At 41.7% G+C, this 21896-nt stretch overlaps 1 protein-coding gene across 2 annotated transcripts in view; it reads left to right on the forward strand.

Moving 5' to 3' along the window:
* The window catches only part of LOC128734052 (zinc finger protein OZF-like), a 164667-nt gene that overhangs the window by 101594 nt on the left and 41177 nt on the right, over positions 1-21896 (forward strand). For both annotated transcript variants that reach the window (XM_053828033.1, XM_053828034.1), the window contains one exon: positions 19480-19566. In XM_053828033.1, coding sequence (XP_053684008.1) covers positions 19480-19566 — 87 coding nt within the window. The remainder of the gene's footprint in view (positions 1-19479; positions 19567-21896) is intronic.

The raw sequence follows: 21896 nt of genomic DNA on the forward strand, positions 1-21896 counted from the left end.
GAAGGGTGCATCAGCAGTGCTCAGCAGAAGATTTACAAAAGAAAATATTGACGTGGGTCTAATTCAAGAGCCCTGGGCGAATAATGGCAGGGTATTAGGTTGCTCTCTACACTTTTGTAAGCTTTTATATGATGACAGTGAGTCCAGACCTAGGACAGCGATTTTGGTAAATAGGAAGACAAAGTTTGTCCCAATTACTGAATTTATTAGTAGAGATATTGTTGCGATTAAGATGGAGGTACCAACGACCCAAGGAAAGACAGAAGTATGCATTGCTTCAGCCTACTTTCCTGGAGACACTGATGAGATTCCTCCTCCGTCGGTTGTAAAATTTGTAAACTATTGTAAATCAATTAACGTTCAATTTATAATAGGGTGTGATGCAAATGCCCATCACACATTATGGGGTAGCTCAGATATCAATAAAAGAGGCGAAAATCTTCTGAATTACATTTCGTCCAACAATATTGACGTATGTAATAGAGGGAGTTCGCCAACATTTATAAATTCCATTCGTGATGAGGTCCTTGATCTTTCGATCTGCAGTGACCTCTTGTCAAAAAAAATTTTGGATTGGCATGTTTCTGATGAAGAATCACTGTCCGACCACAAGCATATTAGGTTTGATTATAAAGCCGAATCATTAATTATAGAAAACTATAGAAACCCAAGAAAAACCAACTGGGACCTGTATCGGTTCTACCTAAAGAACGATAATACAATTGATGCTACATCAATAAAAACTTGGTCGCAACTAGACAGCGCCTCTGATGAAGTCATTGGCAAAATGATCTCATCATACCAAGCCAGTTGTCCTGTTCAGCATAGATCATCCAGTAGAGATGTTCCTTGGTGGAACGACAAACTGGCAGAATTGAGAAAAAAATCTAGGCAATTGTTCAATCGAGCAAAAGTTACTTCGAACTGGGACCAATATAAAAAGGCCCTGACAGAGTATAACAGAGAATTGAGGCGTGCCAAACGGAAGGACTGGAGACGGGTCTGTGAAGAGATCAATAACGCTCCTACAGCTGCAAGGTTGCACAAGGTTCTTTCAAAAGACCATTCAAATGGCTTAGGCAGTCTTAAAAAAGAGGATGGCAGTTTTACTGCCGATTCCTGTGAAACATTGGAACTAATGATGAGAACTCACTTCCCAGGATCAACACCTGTATTTGCTGAAGCACATGACTTGGATGAGGTAGGACACTTATGGTCAACAGATGCCTATCGTAAAGCTTGTGAAATCTTCACACCTTCCAGGGTTGAATGGGCACTGGGTTCTTTTCAGCCTTTCAAATCAGCTGGGAAAGATCAAATTTTCCCAGCATTGCTTCAACAGGGAAAAGAAATTCTTACTCCTCTGTTGACTGAATTATTCAGAGCCAGTGTTACTTTGTGTTACATACCAAAAGCTTGGAGAAAGGTTAGAGTTGTTTTCATTCCAAAGGCGGGAAAAAGAGATAAAACAACTCCTAAAGCCTTTAGACCTATCAGTCTATCGTCTGTTCTATTAAAGACAATGGAAAAAATTGTGGACGACTTTACTAAGTCAACAAGCTTGTCGAGGTTTCCCTTGAGCAAATATCAATTTGCTTACCAATCAGGCAAATCTACAATAACGGCGCTACAATCGCTAGTTAGCAAAATCGAAAAATCGTTTCAAGCCAAAGAAATAGCTTTGGTTGCGTTTCTAGATATTGAAGGAGCATTCGATAATGCATCTTATAGCTCAATGCGTTCAGCAATGGAAGCGAGGGGCTTGGATAACTGCATTATCGAATGGATAATGGCGATGTTAAAAGATCGAGAAATTTCTGCTGATCTTGGAAGTGCACAACTAACTATAAGATCAATGAAGGGCTGTCCTCAAGGAGGAGTACTGTCACCCTTATTGTGGTCATTAGTAGTAGACAAACTCCTTGAAAGGCTAGCAGAGCAAGGATATGAGGTGATTGGGTACGCAGACGATGTAGCCGTCATTGTCCGTGGCAAGTTTGATGACACGATATCTAATCGGTTACAAACTGCGCTAAATATGACTTTGAGATGGTGTAGAAAAGAAGGCTTAAATGTAAACCCTTCTAAAACTGTTATAGTGCCTTTTACTAAAAGGATCAAGCTAAATTTAACACCACCTATTCTAGATGGGGTTCCAATTCAGTTTGAAAAAGAAGTTAAATACCTTGGTGTCACTTTGGATAAAAAACTAAGTTGGAACTCCCATCTAGACAAGGTTATCACTAAGGGTACAAATGCCCTATGGGTTTGTAGTAAAGCCGTGGGGAAAACATGGGGACTACGACCAAAAACTGTCCATTGGATTTACTCGGCAATAGTTCGTCCGAAAATTACATACGCCTCACTTGTATGGTGGCCCAAACTTAATGAGGTAACCGCTCAAGTAAAGCTAGGTAAACTACAGAGACTTGCTTGTATTTCAATAACTGGAGCAATGAAAAGTACACCATCAGTTGCTTTGGATGCCCTTCTTAACCTGTTACCTCTGCATCAATTTGTGAAGCAACAGGCCGCGAAAAGTGCCCTGCAATTCAAACGGTATAACAAGATTTTAGACGGCGATCTGACAGGACATTTAAGGATCGTTAAGGATTTCAGGCTAAACTCAGATATTCCCACAATTGAAGATTGGATGACAACGAAGACAAACTATGACGTTCCCTTCAAAGTGGTTAAATCAAGCCGCTATGTTTGGGAGTGTGGTGGGCCAAGTTTGCGTCCAGGTTCAATTGTGTTCTATACCGATGGGTCTAAGATGGGTGAAAATACTGGAGCTGGGGTTTTTGGCCCTGGTGTCAGGAAAGTTATACCAATGGGTCATAGCCCAACAGTATTTCAAGCAGAAATTCATGCCATTATTGAATGTGCGAACATATGTTTAAACAGGATGTACAGATTTGCAAAGATCTGCATATTTTCAGATAGCCAAGCGGCTCTCAATGCGCTTAAAGCTTTTACATGTAAATCGAAGCTAGTGTGGGAATGCATTCTCTCTCTTAGGCAATTGGCCAGTAGGAACGAAGTAACTTTATACTGGGTGCCCGGTCATTGTGGTATTGAGGGAAATGAAAAAGCCGACAGTCTAGCAAGAGAAGGTTCTGCATCAAATTTCATTGGTCCGGAACCGTTTTGCGGAGTCCCGGAGTGTGCTCTGAGAACCGAAATAAGAAAATGGGAAATGTCCATGGTAGAATCAAATTGGAACGCCACGGCCACATCCAGACAAGCAAAAAGATTTATAAGACCAAGTGCAGCAAAAGCCCGGATCTTATTAAATCTTAGTAAAAAAGATCTTCGGATAATTACTGGTCTGTTGACTGGTCACTGCCCGAGCAGATATCACTTAAATAAAATAGGTAAAAATGATACTACTGAATGTCGTTTTTGCCGATTAGATATAGAAACTGCTGAACATATACTCTGCAATTGTGGAGCATTATTCAATCAAAGGATGTCAATATTTGGAAAGCGGTTATTAAAGCCTTTCGAAATTTGGCAAAGCGATCCTGGCAGGGTATTAGGCTTTATACAACGAGTCGAGCCTAACTGGGACCGTGTGCTATGTTAACCATTGTCCATCACACCTTAATTGTGATAGGATATCTAACTAGCACCAGATCAAACATGGGTCACACAACAATATTCCTTATCAATGGACGCAGTTGTAATATGGCTCTACAGGAAAAAAAAAAAAAAAAAAAAAAAAAATTGTGGTTCGATCTTGGGTTACTCGTCGCTCATTTCCCCGGCGTCTCTGAAGTCGCAGTTTTTTTTATTTAAAAAATAAAAAATGTCACTTTAGACCTGAACGAGCCATCTCGCATGTTGAGTCTCTCTGTTCTGGATGCCGGTGGGGTTGTTGTGAAAAACTTTTCCTTACGACCTGTCCGGTACACCGTGGTTTACCGATTTTCGCCAAATGTACGTCTCCCCAAGCAGTATCTATTTGTTCATTAACTTTTTTCAATGGGGCTTTCAACCAGGGGTTGTTTCGCCCCAAAAGCAGTATCTATTACCCTTGATTCATGCACCTCCGCTGCTCTTAGTTTTCAACTTGTACTCCTCCAAATGTCGTCCGCAAAGGTGCGTATGGCCTGCATCAGTGTTGTCAAATCTATAAAAACTATCGGTCTAGTAGGGGGTTCGTACGGCGGCTTATGCCTTTTGATTTTTTTGCGAAGTGCAACGCAGGGGTGATATTGCGATTCTCGTTTCGAGTGATTTTGGTTCGTTTCGACCACGTTAAACGAATGGGCGAAACGAACCAAAATCACTCGAAACGAGAATCGCAATGTCACCACAGGTTCGATGTCCTGTTTGAATACGCCGCTTGTTTTATCTGAGATTGAGTGCGACGGAATCTATTACTGGATTCTCTGCGAGACAAATAGCTTTGTTAAATGTAAGAATATTAGAACAATGTAACGTCCGCATAAATAGAATACTGTTGTCCGAGATAGTTTAGTTGCGTAATATAGATGGTCAAGCTGATACTAGTCGTCTTCTGGCCCACAGGATAAGTTCAAAGATAGTGGGTATCGTTCTTTCATCTGCGGATTTGTGCTATCCGTAATTGGTGAGCAGCAACACCGCTGGATCTTCTTATTTGTGTTGTCCACGGCTATCAGCGATCCCACATACGCGAACTCATATACCACTTTTGGTTCGTCGCCGTCAACGATTACCGTCCGCGTAAAAATCACGTTCGTTTCGTTTGAGCTTTTGTCATTCATGCATTTCATCTTCGACGCGTTTATTTTAGGCCGAATCCTCCTAGTCACTGCTTTCAGTTTAGCGCAAATGGCCTCTGCAGTGGCAAAGTTTCTGGTTTTAATATCAAAGTCACCTGCGTAGCCAAGAAGTTTGCTGCCTTTTCTGAAAATCAAACCACCGCTTTCAAAATCTGCTCGTCGGATCACTTCAAAAGCGAAGTTTAAAATCATGCAAGATAAGTTGTTAGCAGCACCTTCACTGCGTCTCGAAGAGACTCGATCCGATGGACTCTAACAGCCTCTCCCAGCCGAGATTCGAACATACGATGTATCTCAATGCCAACTGGGAGGCAAAATTTTAACATTTGGCTTCTATTATTTCAATATTATCTTTTTAGTTAAAAGAACACTCAATTTCAACCAAAATAGCTTTTAACTGAAAATAATTCCCCATTTCCTGAATAATCTCCTTACGGTTAGGCTATGTCAATTTTTTTTTTGTAAAACCCCCCCCAGGAAACATTTCTGGCTACGCCCATGCTTGGCACAATCTCACCCCCGTGAAGCTCGAAAAGTACAAAGTTTCGAAAAATATTATTTTCGTAATCAAAACTTATCCAACGCATAACAACCTTCCAATACATTATAAATGATTAGTTTATATATCTTCAAAACAGCAAGTTGATGCGATTTCTTGTTTGGGTTGGTTTATGCGGGACATTTTTTACAAGTGTTATTTCCGCGTATTTTTGATCGCGAACTTTGAAACCCTGTTTAGGCTAAATAGTTTGCTAATATTATCTGTGTTCCATTCTAAGTTATGAATAAATATATTATGTTCATCATCATTTTGAAGTTAGGTCATCAGTTTTTATAGATATAATAAATTTTCACAAATAAACATTTTTGGTTTTTGGCACAATCTCACCCCCGTGGTACAATCTCACCCCGGATGGCGGTATAAAGTTATGCCATATTATTTTGCTGTGAGAAAATGTTGTATGTATGCGATAAACGTGTTTAAAAATATGCTTTTATTAACAAGCCTATTTAAACCACCAATAATCTTCTATACCTATAAAGAAGGATTTCTGTCTGTCTGTCTGTCTGTCTGTCTGTCTGTCTGTCTGTCTGTCTGTCTGTCTGTCTGTCTGTCTGTCTGTCTGTCTGTCTGTCTGTCTGTCTGTCTGTCTGTCTGTCTGTCTGTCTGTCTGTCTGTCTGTCTGTCTGTCTGTCTGTCTGTCTGTCTGTCTGTCTGTCTGTCTGTCTGTCTGTCTGTCTGTCTGTCTGTCTGTCTGTCTGTCTGTCTGTCTGTCTGTCTGTCTGTCTGTCTGTCTGTCTGTCTGTCTGTCTGTCTGTCTGTCTGTCTGTCTGTCTGTCTGTCTGTCTGTCTGTCTGTCTGTCTGTCTGTCTGTCTGTCTGTCTGTCTGTCTGTCTGTCTGTCTGTCTGTCTGTCTGTCTGTCTGTCTGTCTGTCTGTCTGTCTGTCTGTCTGTCTGTCTGTCTGTCTGTCTGTCTGTCTGTCTGTCTGTCTGTCTGTCTGTCTGTCTGTCTGTCTGTCTGTCTGTCTGTCTGTCTGTCTGTCTGTCTGTCTGTCTGTCTGTCTGTCTGTCTGTCTGTCTGTCTGTCTGTCTGTCTGTCTGTCTGTCTGTCTGTCTGTCTGTCTGTCTGTCTGTCTGTCTGTCTGTCTGTCTGTCTGTCTGTCTGTCTGTCTGTCTGTCTGTCTGTCTGTCTGTCTGTCTGTCTGTCTGTCTGTCTGTCTGTCTGTCTGTCTGTCTGTCTGTCTGTCTGTCTGTCTGTCTGTCTGTCTGTCTGTCTGTCTGTCTGTCTGTCTGTCTGTCTGTCTGTCTGTCTGTCTGTCTGTCTGTCTGTCTGTCTGTCTGTCTGTCTGTCTGTCTGTCTGTCTGTCTGTCTGTCTGTCTGTCTGTCTGTCTGTCTGTCTGTCTGTCTGTCTGTCTGTCTGTCTGTCTGTCTGTCTGTCTGTCTGTCTGTCTGTCTGTCTGTCTGTCTGTCTGTCTGTCTGTCTGTCTGTCTGTCTGTCTGTCTGTCTGTCTGTCTGTCTGTCTGTCTGTCTGTCTGTCTGTCTGTCTGTCTGTCTGTCTGTCTGTCTGTCTGTCTGTCTGTCTGTCTGTCTGTCTGTCTGTCTGTCTGTCTGTCTGTCTGTCTGTCTGTCTGTCTGTCTGTCTGTCTGTCTGTCTGTCTGTCTGTCTGTCTGTCTGTCTGTCTGTCTGTCTGTCTGTCTGTCTGTCTGTCTGTCTGTCTGTCTGTCTGTCTGTCTGTCTGTCTGTCTGTCTGTCTGTCTGTCTGTCTGTCTGTCTGTCTGTCTGTCTGTCTGTCTGTCTGTCTGTCTGTCTGTCTGTCTGTCTGTCTGTCTGTCTGTCTGTCTGTCTGTCTGTCTGTCTGTCTGTCTGTCTGTCTGTCTGTCTGTCTGTCTGTCTGTCTGTCTGTCTGTCTGTCTGTCTGTCTGTCTGTCTGTCTGTCTGTCTGTCTGTCTGTCTGTCTGTCTGTCTGTCTGTCTGTCTGTCTGTCTGTCTGTCTGTCTGTCTGTCTGTCTGTCTGTCTGTCTGTCTGTCTGTCTGTCTGTCTGTCTGTCTGTCTGTCTGTCTGTCTGTCTGTCTGTCTGTCTGTCTGTCTGTCTGTCTGTCTGTCTGTCTGTCTGTCTGTCTGTCTGTCTGTCTGTCTGTCTGTCTGTCTGTCTGTCTGTCTGTCTGTCTGTCTGTCTGTCTGTCTGTCTGTCTGTCTGTCTGTCTGTCTGTCTGTCTGTCTGTCTGTCTGTCTGTCTGTCTGTCTGTCTGTCTGTCTGTCTGTCTGTCTGTCTGTCTGTCTGTCTGTCTGTCTGTCTGTCTGTCTGTCTGTCTGTCTGTCTGTCTGTCTGTCTGTCTGTCTGTCTGTCTGTCTGTCTGTCTGTCTGTCTGTCTGTCTGTCTGTCTGTCTGTCTGTCTGTCTGTCTGTCTGTCTGTCTGTCTGTCTGTCTGTCTGTCTGTCTGTCTGTCTGTCTGTCTGTCTGTCTGTCTGTCTGTCTGTCTGTCTGTCTGTCTGTCTGTCTGTCTGTCTGTCTGTCTGTCTGTCTGTCTGTCTGTCTGTCTGTCTGTCTGTCTGTCTGTCTGTCTGTCTGTCTGTCTGTCTGTCTGTCTGTCTGTCTGTCTGTCTGTCTGTCTGTCTGTCTGTCTGTCTGTCTGTCTGTCTGTCTGTCTGTCTGTCTGTCTGTCTGTCTGTCTGTCTGTCTGTCTGTCTGTCTGTCTGTCTGTCTGTCTGTCTGTCTGTCTGTCTGTCTGTCTGTCTGTCTGTCTGTCTGTCTGTCTGTCTGTCTGTCTGTCTGTCTGTCTGTCTGTCTGTCTGTCTGTCTGTCTGTCTGTCTGTCTGTCTGTCTGTCTGTCTGTCTGTCTGTCTGTCTGTCTGTCTGTCTGTCTGTCTGTCTGTCTGTCTGTCTGTCTGTCTGTCTGTCTGTCTGTCTGTCTGTCTGTCTGTCTGTCTGTCTGTCTGTCTGTCTGTCTGTCTGTCTGTCTGTCTGTCTGTCTGTCTGTCTGTCTGTCTGTCTGTCTGTCTGTCTGTCTGTCTGTCTGTCTGTCTGTCTGTCTGTCTGTCTGTCTGTCTGTCTGTCTGTCTGTCTGTCTGTCTGTCTGTCTGTCTGTCTGTCTGTCTGTCTGTCTGTCTGTCTGTCTGTCTGTCTGTCTGTCTGTCTGTCTGTCTGTCTGTCTGTCTGTCTGTCTGTCTGTCTGTCTGTCTGTCTGTCTGTCTGTCTGTCTGTCTGTCTGTCTGTCTGTCTGTCTGTCTGTCTGTCTGTCTGTCTGTCTGTCTGTCTGTCTGTCTGTCTGTCTGTCTGTCTGTCTGTCTGTCTGTCTGTCTGTCTGTCTGTCTGTCTGTCTGTCTGTCTGTCTGTCTGTCTGTCTGTCTGTCTGTCTGTCTGTCTGTCTGTCTGTCTGTCTGTCTGTCTGTCTGTCTGTCTGTCTGTCTGTCTGTCTGTCTGTCTGTCTGTCTGTCTGTCTGTCTGTCTGTCTGTCTGTCTGTCTGTCTGTCTGTCTGTCTGTCTGTCTGTCTGTCTGTCTGTCTGTCTGTCTGTCTGTCTGTCTGTCTGTCTGTCTGTCTGTCTGTCTGTCTGTCTGTCTGTCTGTCTGTCTGTCTGTCTGTCTGTCTGTCTGTCTGTCTGTCTGTCTGTCTGTCTGTCTGTCTGTCTGTCTGTCTGTCTGTCTGTCTGTCTGTCTGTCTGTCTGTCTGTCTGTCTGTCTGTCTGTCTGTCTGTCTGTCTGTCTGTCTGTCTGTCTGTCTGTCTGTCTGTCTGTCTGTCTGTCTGTCTGTCTGTCTGTCTGTCTGTCTGTCTGTCTGTCTGTCTGTCTGTCTGTCTGTCTGTCTGTCTGTCTGTCTGTCTGTCTGTCTGTCTGTCTGTCTGTCTGTCTGTCTGTCTGTCTGTCTGTCTGTCTGTCTGTCTGTCTGTCTGTCTGTCTGTCTGTCTGTCTGTCTGTCTGTCTGTCTGTCTGTCTGTCTGTCTGTCTGTCTGTCTGTCTGTCTGTCTGTCTGTCTGTCTGTCTGTCTGTCTGTCTGTCTGTCTGTCTGTCTGTCTGTCTGTCTGTCTGTCTGTCTGTCTGTCTGTCTGTCTGTCTGTCTGTCTGTCTGTCTGTCTGTCTGTCTGTCTGTCTGTCTGTCTGTCTGTCTGTCTGTCTGTCTGTCTGTCTGTCTGTCTGTCTGTCTGTCTGTCTGTCTGTCTGTCTGTCTGTCTGTCTGTCTGTCTGTCTGTCTGTCTGTCTGTCTGTCTGTCTGTCTGTCTGTCTGTCTGTCTGTCTGTCTGTCTGTCTGTCTGTCTGTCTGTCTGTCTGTCTGTCTGTCTGTCTGTCTGTCTGTCTGTCTGTCTGTCTGTCTGTCTGTCTGTCTGTCTGTCTGTCTGTCTGTCTGTCTGTCTGTCTGTCTGTCTGTCTGTCTGTCTGTCTGTCTGTCTGTCTGTCTGTCTGTCTGTCTGTCTGTCTGTCTGTCTGTCTGTCTGTCTGTCTGTCTGTCTGTCTGTCTGTCTGTCTGTCTGTCTGTCTGTCTGTCTGTCTGTCTGTCTGTCTGTCTGTCTGTCTGTCTGTCTGTCTGTCTGTCTGTCTGTCTGTCTGTCTGTCTGTCTGTCTGTCTGTCTGTCTGTCTGTCTGTCTGTCTGTCTGTCTGTCTGTCTGTCTGTCTGTCTGTCTGTCTGTCTGTCTGTCTGTCTGTCTGTCTGTCTGTCTGTCTGTCTGTCTGTCTGTCTGTCTGTCTGTCTGTCTGTCTGTCTGTCTGTCTGTCTGTCTGTCTGTCTGTCTGTCTGTCTGTCTGTCTGTCTGTCTGTCTGTCTGTCTGTCTGTCTGTCTGTCTGTCTGTCTGTCTGTCTGTCTGTCTGTCTGTCTGTCTGTCTGTCTGTCTGTCTGTCTGTCTGTCTGTCTGTCTGTCTGTCTGTCTGTCTGTCTGTCTGTCTGTCTGTCTGTCTGTCTGTCTGTCTGTCTGTCTGTCTGTCTGTCTGTCTGTCTGTCTGTCTGTCTGTCTGTCTGTCTGTCTGTCTGTCTGTCTGTCTGTCTGTCTGTCTGTCTGTCTGTCTGTCTGTCTGTCTGTCTGTCTGTCTGTCTGTCTGTCTGTCTGTCTGTCTGTCTGTCTGTCTGTCTGTCTGTCTGTCTGTCTGTCTGTCTGTCTGTCTGTCTGTCTGTCTGTCTGTCTGTCTGTCTGTCTGTCTGTCTGTCTGTCTGTCTGTCTGTCTGTCTGTCTGTCTGTCTGTCTGTCTGTCTGTCTGTCTGTCTGTCTGTCTGTCTGTCTGTCTGTCTGTCTGTCTGTCTGTCTGTCTGTCTGTCTGTCTGTCTGTCTGTCTGTCTGTCTGTCTGTCTGTCTGTCTGTCTGTCTGTCTGTCTGTCTGTCTGTCTGTCTGTCTGTCTGTCTGTCTGTCTGTCTGTCTGTCTGTCTGTCTGTCTGTCTGTCTGTCTGTCTGTCTGTCTGTCTGTCTGTCTGTCTGTCTGTCTGTCTGTCTGTCTGTCTGTCTGTCTGTCTGTCTGTCTGTCTGTCTGTCTGTCTGTCTGTCTGTCTGTCTGTCTGTCTGTCTGTCTGTCTGTCTGTCTGTCTGTCTGTCTGTCTGTCTGTCTGTCTGTCTGTCTGTCTGTCTGTCTGTCTGTCTGTCTGTCTGTCTGTCTGTCTGTCTGTCTGTCTGTCTGTCTGTCTGTCTGTCTGTCTGTCTGTCTGTCTGTCTGTCTGTCTGTCTGTCTGTCTGTCTGTCTGTCTGTCTGTCTGTCTGTCTGTCTGTCTGTCTGTCTGTCTGTCTGTCTGTCTGTCTGTCTGTCTGTCTGTCTGTCTGTCTGTCTGTCTGTCTGTCTGTCTGTCTGTCTGTCTGTCTGTCTGTCTGTCTGTCTGTCTGTCTGTCTGTCTGTCTGTCTGTCTGTCTGTCTGTCTGTCTGTCTGTCTGTCTGTCTGTCTGTCTGTCTGTCTGTCTGTCTGTCTGTCTGTCTGTCTGTCTGTCTGTCTGTCTGTCTGTCTGTCTGTCTGTCTGTCTGTCTGTCTGTCTGTCTGTCTGTCTGTCTGTCTGTCTGTCTGTCTGTCTGTCTGTCTGTCTGTCTGTCTGTCTGTCTGTCTGTCTGTCTGTCCTGTGTTCCTTATAGAATCAAAAACTACTGAACCAATCGGCGTGAAAATTTGCATGTAGAGGTTTTTGGGGCCAGGAAAGGTTTTAGTGATGGTTAGAGACCCCTCCCCCCACTAAGAGGGGGGGGCTCCCATACAAATGAAACACAAATTTCTGCATAACTCGAGAACTAATCAAGCAAATAGAACCAAATTTGGCATGTAGGTGTTTTCGGTGACAAGAATTTATTCTAGGGTAATTTGAGACCCCTCCCCTCTTTATAAGGGGAATTATAACTCCTCTCCCCTTTAAGAGGGGGGGGTTTCCATACAAATTTCCTCATAACTCGAGAACTAATCAAGCAAATGGAACCAAATTTGGCATGTGAAGGTTTTCGAGGGCAAGAAAATTTTCTATGTTGAATTAGGACCCCTCCTCACTTTAAGAGGGGGGGCTCCTGTACAAATGAAATACCAATTTCCTCATAACTCGAGAACTAATCAAGCAAATGGAACCAAATTTGGCATGTGTGTGTTTTTGAAGACAAAATTTTTTTCTATGATGAATTGGGACCCCTCCCCACTTTAAGAGGGGGGGGGGCTCCTATACAAACGAAATACAAATTTCCTTATAACTCGAGAGCTAATCCAGCAAATGGAACCAAATTTGGCATGTAGGTGTTTTTGGAGGCAAAAATGTTTTCTATGATGAATAAGAACCTCTCCCCACTTTAGGAGGGGGGGCTCCTATACAAATGAAATACAAATTTCCTCATAACTTGAGAACTAATCAAGCAAATAGAACCAAATGTGGCATGTGGGTGTTTTCGGTGACAAGAATTTATTCTATGGGAAATTGAGACCCCTTCCTCTTTATAAGGGGAATTGTAACTCCTCTCCCCTTTAAGAGGGGGGGCTTCCATACAAATTTCCTCATAACTCGAGAACTAATCAAGCAAATGGAACCAACTTTGGCATGTGAAGGTTTTCGAGAGCAAGAAAATTTTCTATGTTGAATTAGGACCCCTCCTCACTTTAAGAGGGGGGGCTCCTGTACAAATGAAATACAAATTTCCTCATAACTCGAGAACTAATCAAGCGAATTGAACCAAATTTGGCATGTGTGTGTTTTTGGAGACAATTTTTTTTTCAATGATGAATTGGGACCCCTCCCCACTTTAGGAGGGGGGGTCCTATACAAACGAAATACAAATTTCCTCATAACTCGAGAACTAATCCAGCAAATGGAACCAAATTTGGCGTGTAGGTGTTTTTGGAGGCAAGAATTTTTTCTGTGATGAATTAGGACCTCTTTCCACATTAGGAGGGGGGGCTCCAATACAAATGAAATACAAATTTCCCCATAACTCGAGAACTAATCAAGCAAATAGAACCAAATTCGGCATGTGGAGGTTTTTGGAGGCAAAAATATTTTCTACGGTGAATTAGGATCCTTCCACACTTCAAGAGGGGGGGCTTCTACACAAATGAAATACAAATTTCCTCATAATTCGAGAACTAATCAAGCAAATGGAACCATATTTGGCATGTGGGTGTTTTTGGAGGCAACCATTTTTCCCATGATGAATTAGGACTTCTTACCTTTTTAGGCGGGGGGGGGGAGGCTCCCATACAAATGAAATACAAATTTCCTTATAATTTGAGTACTAATCAAGCAAATGGAACCAAATTTAGCATGTAGGAGATTTTTGAGTCTTGAATTTATTTTATGATAGTTAGAGACCTCTCACTCCTGTGGTAGGGGGATATGGACTCTTATACAAATAAAACAGAAATTTTTGCGAAACTCAAAAACTAATCCAACTCGAGAAATTCGAGACTCTTCCATAAAACATTAATCAATAACAAGACCACAAAAACTATCTATAGTAACACTAGATCATTCAGAACGAGCCGGTCGCGAGTGTTGCCGGTGACCCGCCGTCGGAAGCGCCGCCCACTGGGGGGCTTGCAAAACTCGAGATAGTGACAAAGATCATCCGAGATTCATGATTTATGTACAACACAGGTTAATTTGTGGCAATACGAAGTTTGTCGGGTCAGCTAGTTCCAATATAAAATATTTTATTTATTAGTACCATTTTTGAATGGGCCTTTTTGCGAAAGCTGCCGAAATGTTAAAAAAAATTATATATCATAAAAAGCGACTTACATACCTAGTTTCAGCTAAATCGAAAATGACAAATTGAAAAAATATATTCGTCATTTACCAAGAAAGCAAATCGAGTAAAAATTAAAGTGCAAACCAAAGTTTCTTTTTTGTATATTTTACTAGCTGAACCGACAAACTTCGTATTGCCACAAATTAACCTGTGTTGTACATAAATCATGAATCTCGGATGATCTTTGTCACTATCTCGAGTTTTGCAAGCCCCCCAGTGGGCGGCGCTTCCGACGGCGGGTCACCGGCAACACTCGCGACCGGCTCGTCCTGAATGATCTAGTGTTACTATAGATAGTTTTTGTGGTCTTGTTATTGCTTAATGTTTTATGGAAGAGTCTCGAATTTCTCGAGTTGGATTAGTTTTTGAGTTTCGCAAAAATTTCTATTTTATTTGTATGAGAGTCCATATCCCCCTACCACAGGGGTGAGAGGTCTCTAACTATCATAAAATAAATTCAAGACTCAAAGATCTCCTACATGCTAAATTTGGTTCCATTTGCTTGATTAGTACTAAAATTATAAGGAAATTTGTATTTCATTTGTATGGGAGCCCACCCTCTTAAAAGGGAAAGGGGTCGTAATACACCACAAAAAAAAATTCTGCCATCTAAAACTCTCACATGCCAAATTTGGTTCCATTTGCTTGATTAGTTCTCGAATTATGAGGAAATTTGTATTTCATTTGAATGGGAGCCCCCCCCCCCCTCCTAAAAAGGTAAGAAGTCCTAATTCATAATGGGAAAAATGGTTGCCTCCAAAAACACCCACATGCCAAATATGGTTCCATTTGCTTGATTAGTTCTCGAATTATGAGGAAATTTGTATTTCATTTGTGTAGAAGCCCCCCCTCTTGAAGTGTGGAAGGATCCTAATTCACCGTAGAAAATATTTTTGCCTCCAAAAACCTCCACATGCCGAATTTGGTTCTATTTGCTTGATTAGTTCTCGAGTTATGGGGAAATTTGTATTTCATTTGTATTGGAGCCCCCCCTCCTAATGTGGGAAGAGGTCCTAATTCATCACAGAAAAAATTCTTGCCTCCTAAAACACCTACACGCCAAATTTGGTTCCATTTGCTGGATTAGTTCTCGAGTTATGAGGAAATTTGTATTTCGTTTGTATAGGACCCCCCCTCCTAAAGTGGGGAGGGGTCCCAATTCATAATTGAAAAAAAATTGTCTCCAAAAACACACATATGCCAAATTTGGTTCAATTCGCTTGATTAGTTCTCGAGTTATGAGGAAATTTGTATTTCATTTGTACAGGAGCCCCCCCTCTTAGAGTGGGGAGGGGTCCTAATTCACCGTAGAAAATTTTCCTGCCCTCGAAAACCTTCACATGCCAAATTTGGTTCCATTTGCTTGATTAGTTCTCGAGTTATGAGGAAATTTGTATGGAAGCCCCCCCTCTTAAAGGAGAGAGGAGTTACAATTCCCCTTATAAAGAGGGAGGGGTCTCAATTTACCATAGAATAAATTCTTGTCACCGAAAACACCCACATGCCAAATTTGGTTCTATTTGCTTGATTAGTACTCGAGTTATGAGGAAATTTGTATTTCATTATTATAGGAGCCCCCCCTCCTAAAGTGGGGAGAGGTTCTTATTCATCATAGAAAAAATTCTTGCCTCCAAAAACACCTACATGCCAAATTTGGTTCCATTTGCTGGATTAGCTCTCGAGTTATAAGGAAATTTGTATTTCGTTTGTATAGGAGCCCCCCCCCCACTTAAAGTGGGGAGGGGTCCCAATTCATCATAGAAAAAAAATTTGTCTCCAAAAACACACACATGCCAAATTTGGTTCCATTTACTTGATTAGTTCTCGAGTTATGAGGAAATTGGTATTTCATTTGTACAGGAGCCCCCCCTCTTAAAGTGAGGAGGGGTCCTAATTCAACATAGAAAATTTTCTTGCCCTCGAAAACTTTCACATGCCAAATTTGGTTCCATTTGCTTGATTAGTTCTCGAGTTATGAGGAAATTTGTATGGAAACCCCCCCTCTTAAAGGGGAGAGGAGTTATAATTCCCCTTATAAAGAGGGGAGGGGTCTCAAATTACCCTAGAATAAATTCTTGTCACCGAAAACACCCACATGCCAAATTTGGTTTTATTTGCTTGATTAGTTCTCGAGTTATGCAGAAATTTGTGTTACATTTGTATGGGAGCCCCCCTCTTAGTGGGAGGAGGGGTCTCTAACCATCACTAAAACCTTTCCTGGCCCCAAAACCCTCTACATGCAAATTTTCACGCCGATTGGTTCAGTAGTTTTTGATTCTATAAGGAACACAGGACAGACAGACAGACAGACAGACAGACAGAAATCCTTCTTTATAGGTATAGATTGAAAATGAATGGAGCATTTAAGACAATGACACATAACAACAGTGAATTAATTGCTCTTTTTAATTGTTATATAAGCTTAATTTTATAACTGGTTTGCTAATAGCTTAAGACATAAATACATTAGACACAATGGAGTTGAGCAAAATGAACGTTAGGCATAATGGATGATAGGCATAATGTGCGAATGACAAAAGGTTTGGTGGACATGATGAACATTAGACATATTTTAAACCAACTAGGGCAAGGAACCGATTAATCAGGGATTTTACATGCTTCATTTTGCTCATCTTATGCATACAGAGGTAGCCTCTGTCCTCCGTCAACTTTAGAAACCACCGACCGAGAAGTTTTCTTCTAACTTGTTTTTACTTTCAGGACGACGACAAAAGTTAGTTTCTAAAGTTGACGGAGGAAGAGGCACAATCTGTTTGTCTAAAAATAACCCAAATACCAGTTACCAGGGTTGTGCAGTCTTCTTTTGTCCAGCGCCTCTATGGTTTAAAGGTACACGGGGGTACAGCGAGCCACACGCTCTGGCAGGTGTTGTGGGTTCAAATCCGGTTATAATCTCTGATTATAGCTTAGTTCGACCCATGCACCTTCCAGCATTGGACAAAAGATAGGAGTCACAACGACAACTTGTTTAGCGTAGCTACCTGTTACCCCCCCTTCCTTTCCACTCCTTCCCCTCCTTTCTCAAAAAAAAAATTTCGTTACTTTCCTCTACCGTCCCTCCATCAATTGTAAAGACGATCGTTTCAAAAAAATATTAATATTATTGCCTGACCGCATTTCAAGGTCAAAGACTAAAACACGAGTTTGGTCAATTAAAATAGGTGTCTACCCTATTTATCTGCCGTTAGTTTGTAAGAGGCCCAGGTCGGATACTCATGCGCGCCGGTCGGAATCCATCCAAATGCCTGGCAGTGAAAATTTTTCAGACAATCTACCCAAGGGACTGGCAACCCTATCCTTACTATATGTGTTTGACAGTAGCCAACATCTACTGCCAGCGTGGGTATTATTTGCAAAAATCTGGCTAAGATTTAAAAATAATACCCATCTGCCAGCATACTGGCTTTGCAGAGTGAAACGAACAGAACGTATAGCGGTGTCATGCTGTCTCATTTAGGCAATTGGTTAGATGTTGACTGCATAAACATGGCTGCCTAGCAGTACCGTGAATCTACCAGATGTCTGCTTGCCGTCGCCCATGAAATCTAGACAACCATTTCTAATATAAATTTCGCCTTACAGTTTTTTCTGCTGGTTTTCTGTTAGAAAAATAAAAAAGCGGTTTTAAAAATATTTTTGCTTCTCAGTTTTATAACGCATATCACTAAAACCATGTTTTCGCCGCCAACATCTCGTGTGTGTGGATACGAAATAGCATTTCACCACTGCGTTTCACTTGACTGCCAGCAGTCTAATTTAGGCCCAATGTCAAATTTTGAGCCCATGACATGCTGGCGCTGTCACTTGCTGCAGTTTCATATAAAGCCATTTTACCCTAATTTTCTTCGCTAACGTCGCGAAAATTTGTGTGCTGTAAACAAATGCCAGACTATTAGAATACATGTAAAAATATCTTTTCTTTGATGAAAAAAAAAACTTGAACCTAGCCTAAGCGGAATCCAAATATTTCCACCTTTACATTATAAAATTCGAATAAAAAGCCGTTTATTTGACCGAAACGTCAAGAAACAACCATGTATCGCAAAGAAACGTTCTGTCATGGTTTCTCATGAAAATAACTTGTTTATGACGAAAAAAACTAGCGTAAAATGCCCTTTTTTGCAAAAACTGCTATACATAGGTACCATTCTGATTCAAATTTTGGACGACCTCAAACTTCGGACACTATTAGCATGAAATGCATATGTGCCTCACACATATGTTATTTGTCAGATCAAATTGCAAAAACTTATGTAGTTTCACACATACAAAGTATACGGAAAATTTGCCTCAGTGTACAGTGCACAAATCCTTCAAAAATGCGGCTTCAAAGAAGCTATTCAGTGTGCAATGAATCAAGGCTGAGAATTACAAACTGTACTGATGTCTCCGGTACTGATAGTAAATTGGGCGCTAGATTAGTTAAATCGGTGGCTTATTTTCCTTTATCTATCGAAACACTTTAGAAATACACAAAACAAAAGGCCCAAAAGGGCTCCAATGAACACCTTGCGTTTAACAAGTCCTAATAAACCAATAACAACAACAACAAATTCGGCCCAAAATAAAAAAAAGGTGATTAGCTTCAAGTTTCCCTACTTTCAAACAAATTTTAACAGGATTTTGTAAATTTAATTTAGTATACAATAGTATAACTAATCGTTAGATACCAATTACTTAAAAAATGAAAAAATTTTACCGGATGAAAATTTGGTATGAGGCGCATTTCCAAAGTAGCTACGTTTTGTGCATATAAACCTCTATTTTACTTGTTATTCTAGGTAAACTCGAAAAGTAAATATTGCATACTGACAATATTTTACGTAGGTATTTAGAATGTTTACGAAAGATATGAGTAAATTTACCGTAGTGAATAACGTATGGTGTAAAATATCTTAATCGTAGAAGTTGAAATATATAGAAAAAAGTTCATAGTATCCTCGTTTGATGGTACTCTTCGTGTTTTGCGTAAAAATTGCTGTTTTTTCGTTAGCATTATTTTATTAATTTCAAAGCGATTTTATTTGCTTATTATGATTATTAGGAACGTGGAAGGTATGTATTAACTAAAACAAAGTTGAAATACAATGATAAATGGTTTGTTTTAAAGATATTACGAAAGTTTAAGTGTCCGAAATTTGAATCACATTTTGCACGAGCGATTCAAATTTCGAACAACCACGAATAATATCAGATTTTTCAGGTTCTTATCTTACGAAAATAAATTGTCCTGATTATAAGCTGTACAAATTGAACTTGCTTTGAATGCCGTTCGCTCAGTTTAAAACAAATATCAACTAGGTAACTATTGAGTATCGATTCAAATGTTTTTACGTGTGAAAAGTTAAATCATATGGATAGGCGGATGGAAAAGGCAAATGTTTGGTAAAAAATATATAAACTCATTTAAGTTAAGTTGCACGATAGACGTTAATTTTCATCAATATATACGCGTGTTTGAAGTCTGAGACAGAACTATTTGTAGTTTGAATGAAAATATCCGAAGTTTGAATCAAAACTGAACTGCACTTTATTAGTCATTTCAACATTTTTCAGTTAAATAAAAATAAATTTTCATGCTGCTGAGCTGCTTAATAAGATAAAATTATAATACCTTCGAACATTTCGCTTGGGACAAAGTTGCGGCATAGCTTGAGTGTCCGAAGTTTGAATCAAAACGGTACGTACCGTGAACAAGCATCACACCATTTGAATTCTCATAAAAATATCTTTTGACATTGAATATGGAAAATTATCGTGTTATTTTGGAAATTATTTTAAAAATGGTCAGCTGCTATGAAAAATGAGAAGTGCAAAACTACGCTATCTGTAACTGGAAGCAGAAAGGAGTGATTGTTTTGGTTGTGCTACTGCACACCCAACTCATACTTTTTACGTAATCTTGAATTTTTTATTACATCACATATTTGCTAACAGTTTTTATAATAGTTGATGTTGCGTAAAAAGCTAATTTGAATGTTATCTGGTCTATTTCAGCCAACCACAGACCTTTCATATGCGAACATTGCCCAGCTACGTTTTGTCGGAAGCCATACCTCGATATTCATATAAGATCACATACAGGTAAGAAATTGATTACGAATAAAGTGGGGCCATAACAAAATATCCCTAAATTACGGGCCCTATATTCACAGTCACTTCACCTCTCCTCACTTCTTTCACGCGCCCTATTCTCGCAGTCACCTCACCTAACCTAACGGCTCCCCGTTTGAGGTGAGCGGGGTCATCTAGGTGACTGTGAGAACCGCAAATTGTCACCTCACCTAAATTTTTTAGGTGGGGTGACTGTGAGAATAGGGCCCCTTTGCTTAGGTTCAAAATAAAATATTTTATATTTTCATAATTCTTGACTCTTGATGGCGAATACACTGTAAGGTGGAACACTCCATGTAAGGAGTACATCGTCTGTACACTCAAGTCTCTTTTTAAACGGTTTATTTTTACGATTTTTGAATTAACGCGTTTTTTTATGACGATTTTTGAATTAGCCCGGTTTTTTATGACGATTTTTGAATTAACGCGGTTTTTTTCAGCGATTTTTAAATTCGAGTGGTTTTTTCGATGATATTGAATTAACGCGGTTTTTTACGTCGAATTTTGAATTAACACGATTTATTTTATGACGAGTTTTGAATTAACGCGGTTTTTTACAACATTTTTCGAATTAACGCGGTTTTTTTAAACGGTTTTATTTTACACACCACGTGTCCCCGGGGAAAAAAGACTTGAGTGTACTCCATGTTAGAAGCGGCTCACCACGGCGTCTGACTCGGAGCGGGCGGCTGAACTAAAAAGCGTGCTGTCTCAGTATACCGCACTTCCACCAGACTGGACTCTGCAGTTTGAAACTGGGACTGCACCGAACTGCGACATACTGAAATTACTGTAGTCAGAGAGAGAGAAAGAGCAACAACGGCAATGTTGCTATTTCGTTCCGGCATATACATTGGCATTAGGGAAAATAATCCAAATTAAACTGCCAGGCACAATACTAAAGCTAAGATGGTAGTCCCACAAAGAGACTCGGTAGCATGGCCCTTGTAAATATAAGGCAATCAATCTTAATCAAAATACTATGTGAATAGTGTTCGTAGCAAAACCGGATGGAGACATTTATTTTTTTTATTGTAGGAGTTAGTTGTTTTTTTTTTATCTCATTTATTTGATTTGGTTCGTTTGCGGTAGCTTAGAGGAGCCGCAAGGCTTTTATAAAAGTAGTACACGAGGAGCATTGCTTACATCAATATTAGGAGGTATGATCGATACACCCGATTTACTGGGGCTAGTAGGTACTTACAGTTTTCTTAACATAGAAGGGGGGGGGGCTAGGAACGGTGGATAAGGGTTTCATTGTATTTGTATAATTTGCGATAGTGCAGATACATTAGCAGTGTGTGGTATTCTATAGCAGTCATATTGGCGTTCTTTGGTACTGGATAGCGTCTTACTGTCTTCGGGTCATGTCTGCTCTCTCCAGTACATGATATTATTACAGTGGGGTGTGGGACAAATAATCTGAGAATTAAATGCAGATTTTTTTTTAAATCTTTATGTCAGCATTCGTATATGAGGCTCATATACTAAAGATCTCGGCTAGCCAGAATATCTCGTACAGGAACGTTAGGTTGTCTTCCTCAGGTCCGAAGGGAATCAGCTAGCTTAGATCTAGCATCACATAATTTGGCACACGACCACTCAACATGCTCGATGTCGAGGAAGCCATCGCCACAAACACAGTAGTCACTCTCTACAAGCCCAATATTCGTATTGGGCTTGTAGAGAGTAACCACTGTGTTTGTGGCGTGTTTAACGTGTAGTGAATGGACATAAGTCTAGACATCACATCATGAAATCTCCACTTACATTCAATCCCTTGAACCATGCTTTCGTCGTTACCTTAGGAATGATGGAATGTAGCCATCGTCCCAACTCATCTATATTCCATGATGTTTGCCAACTAATGAGCGACCTCTGACGAAGAGTACTATAAAATTCGTTATAAACAATTGGTTTATCGTAAATAATGCCATCAATCACACCCACCTCAGCTAAAGAATCAGCCTTCTCATTACCCGGTATTGAGCAATGAGAAGGGAGGTAATCTTGAATTTTTTATCAGTTTAATCAGTTAAACAATTGTTAATGTTCTTATTACATAACCTACAGGTAACATTTTAATGAAACAATGCTACCATTTTTGCCTTTCTACTATATAAATATATAGTATAATGGTATAGAAATCACTTGGAAAACCGGAAATGGAAAGAAGGTCCTGCGGGCCGAATGTTATATACCATTCGACTCAGTTTCGAAAGCTGTGCATTTTCTGTGTGTGTGTGTGTGTGTGTGTGTGTGTGTGTGTGTGTGTGTGTGTGTGTGTGTGTGTGTGTGTG

The sequence above is a fragment of the Sabethes cyaneus genome, chromosome 2 (genome assembly GCF_943734655.1).
Source record: "Sabethes cyaneus chromosome 2, idSabCyanKW18_F2, whole genome shotgun sequence".
Lineage (NCBI taxonomy): Eukaryota > Metazoa > Arthropoda > Insecta > Diptera > Culicidae > Sabethes > Sabethes cyaneus.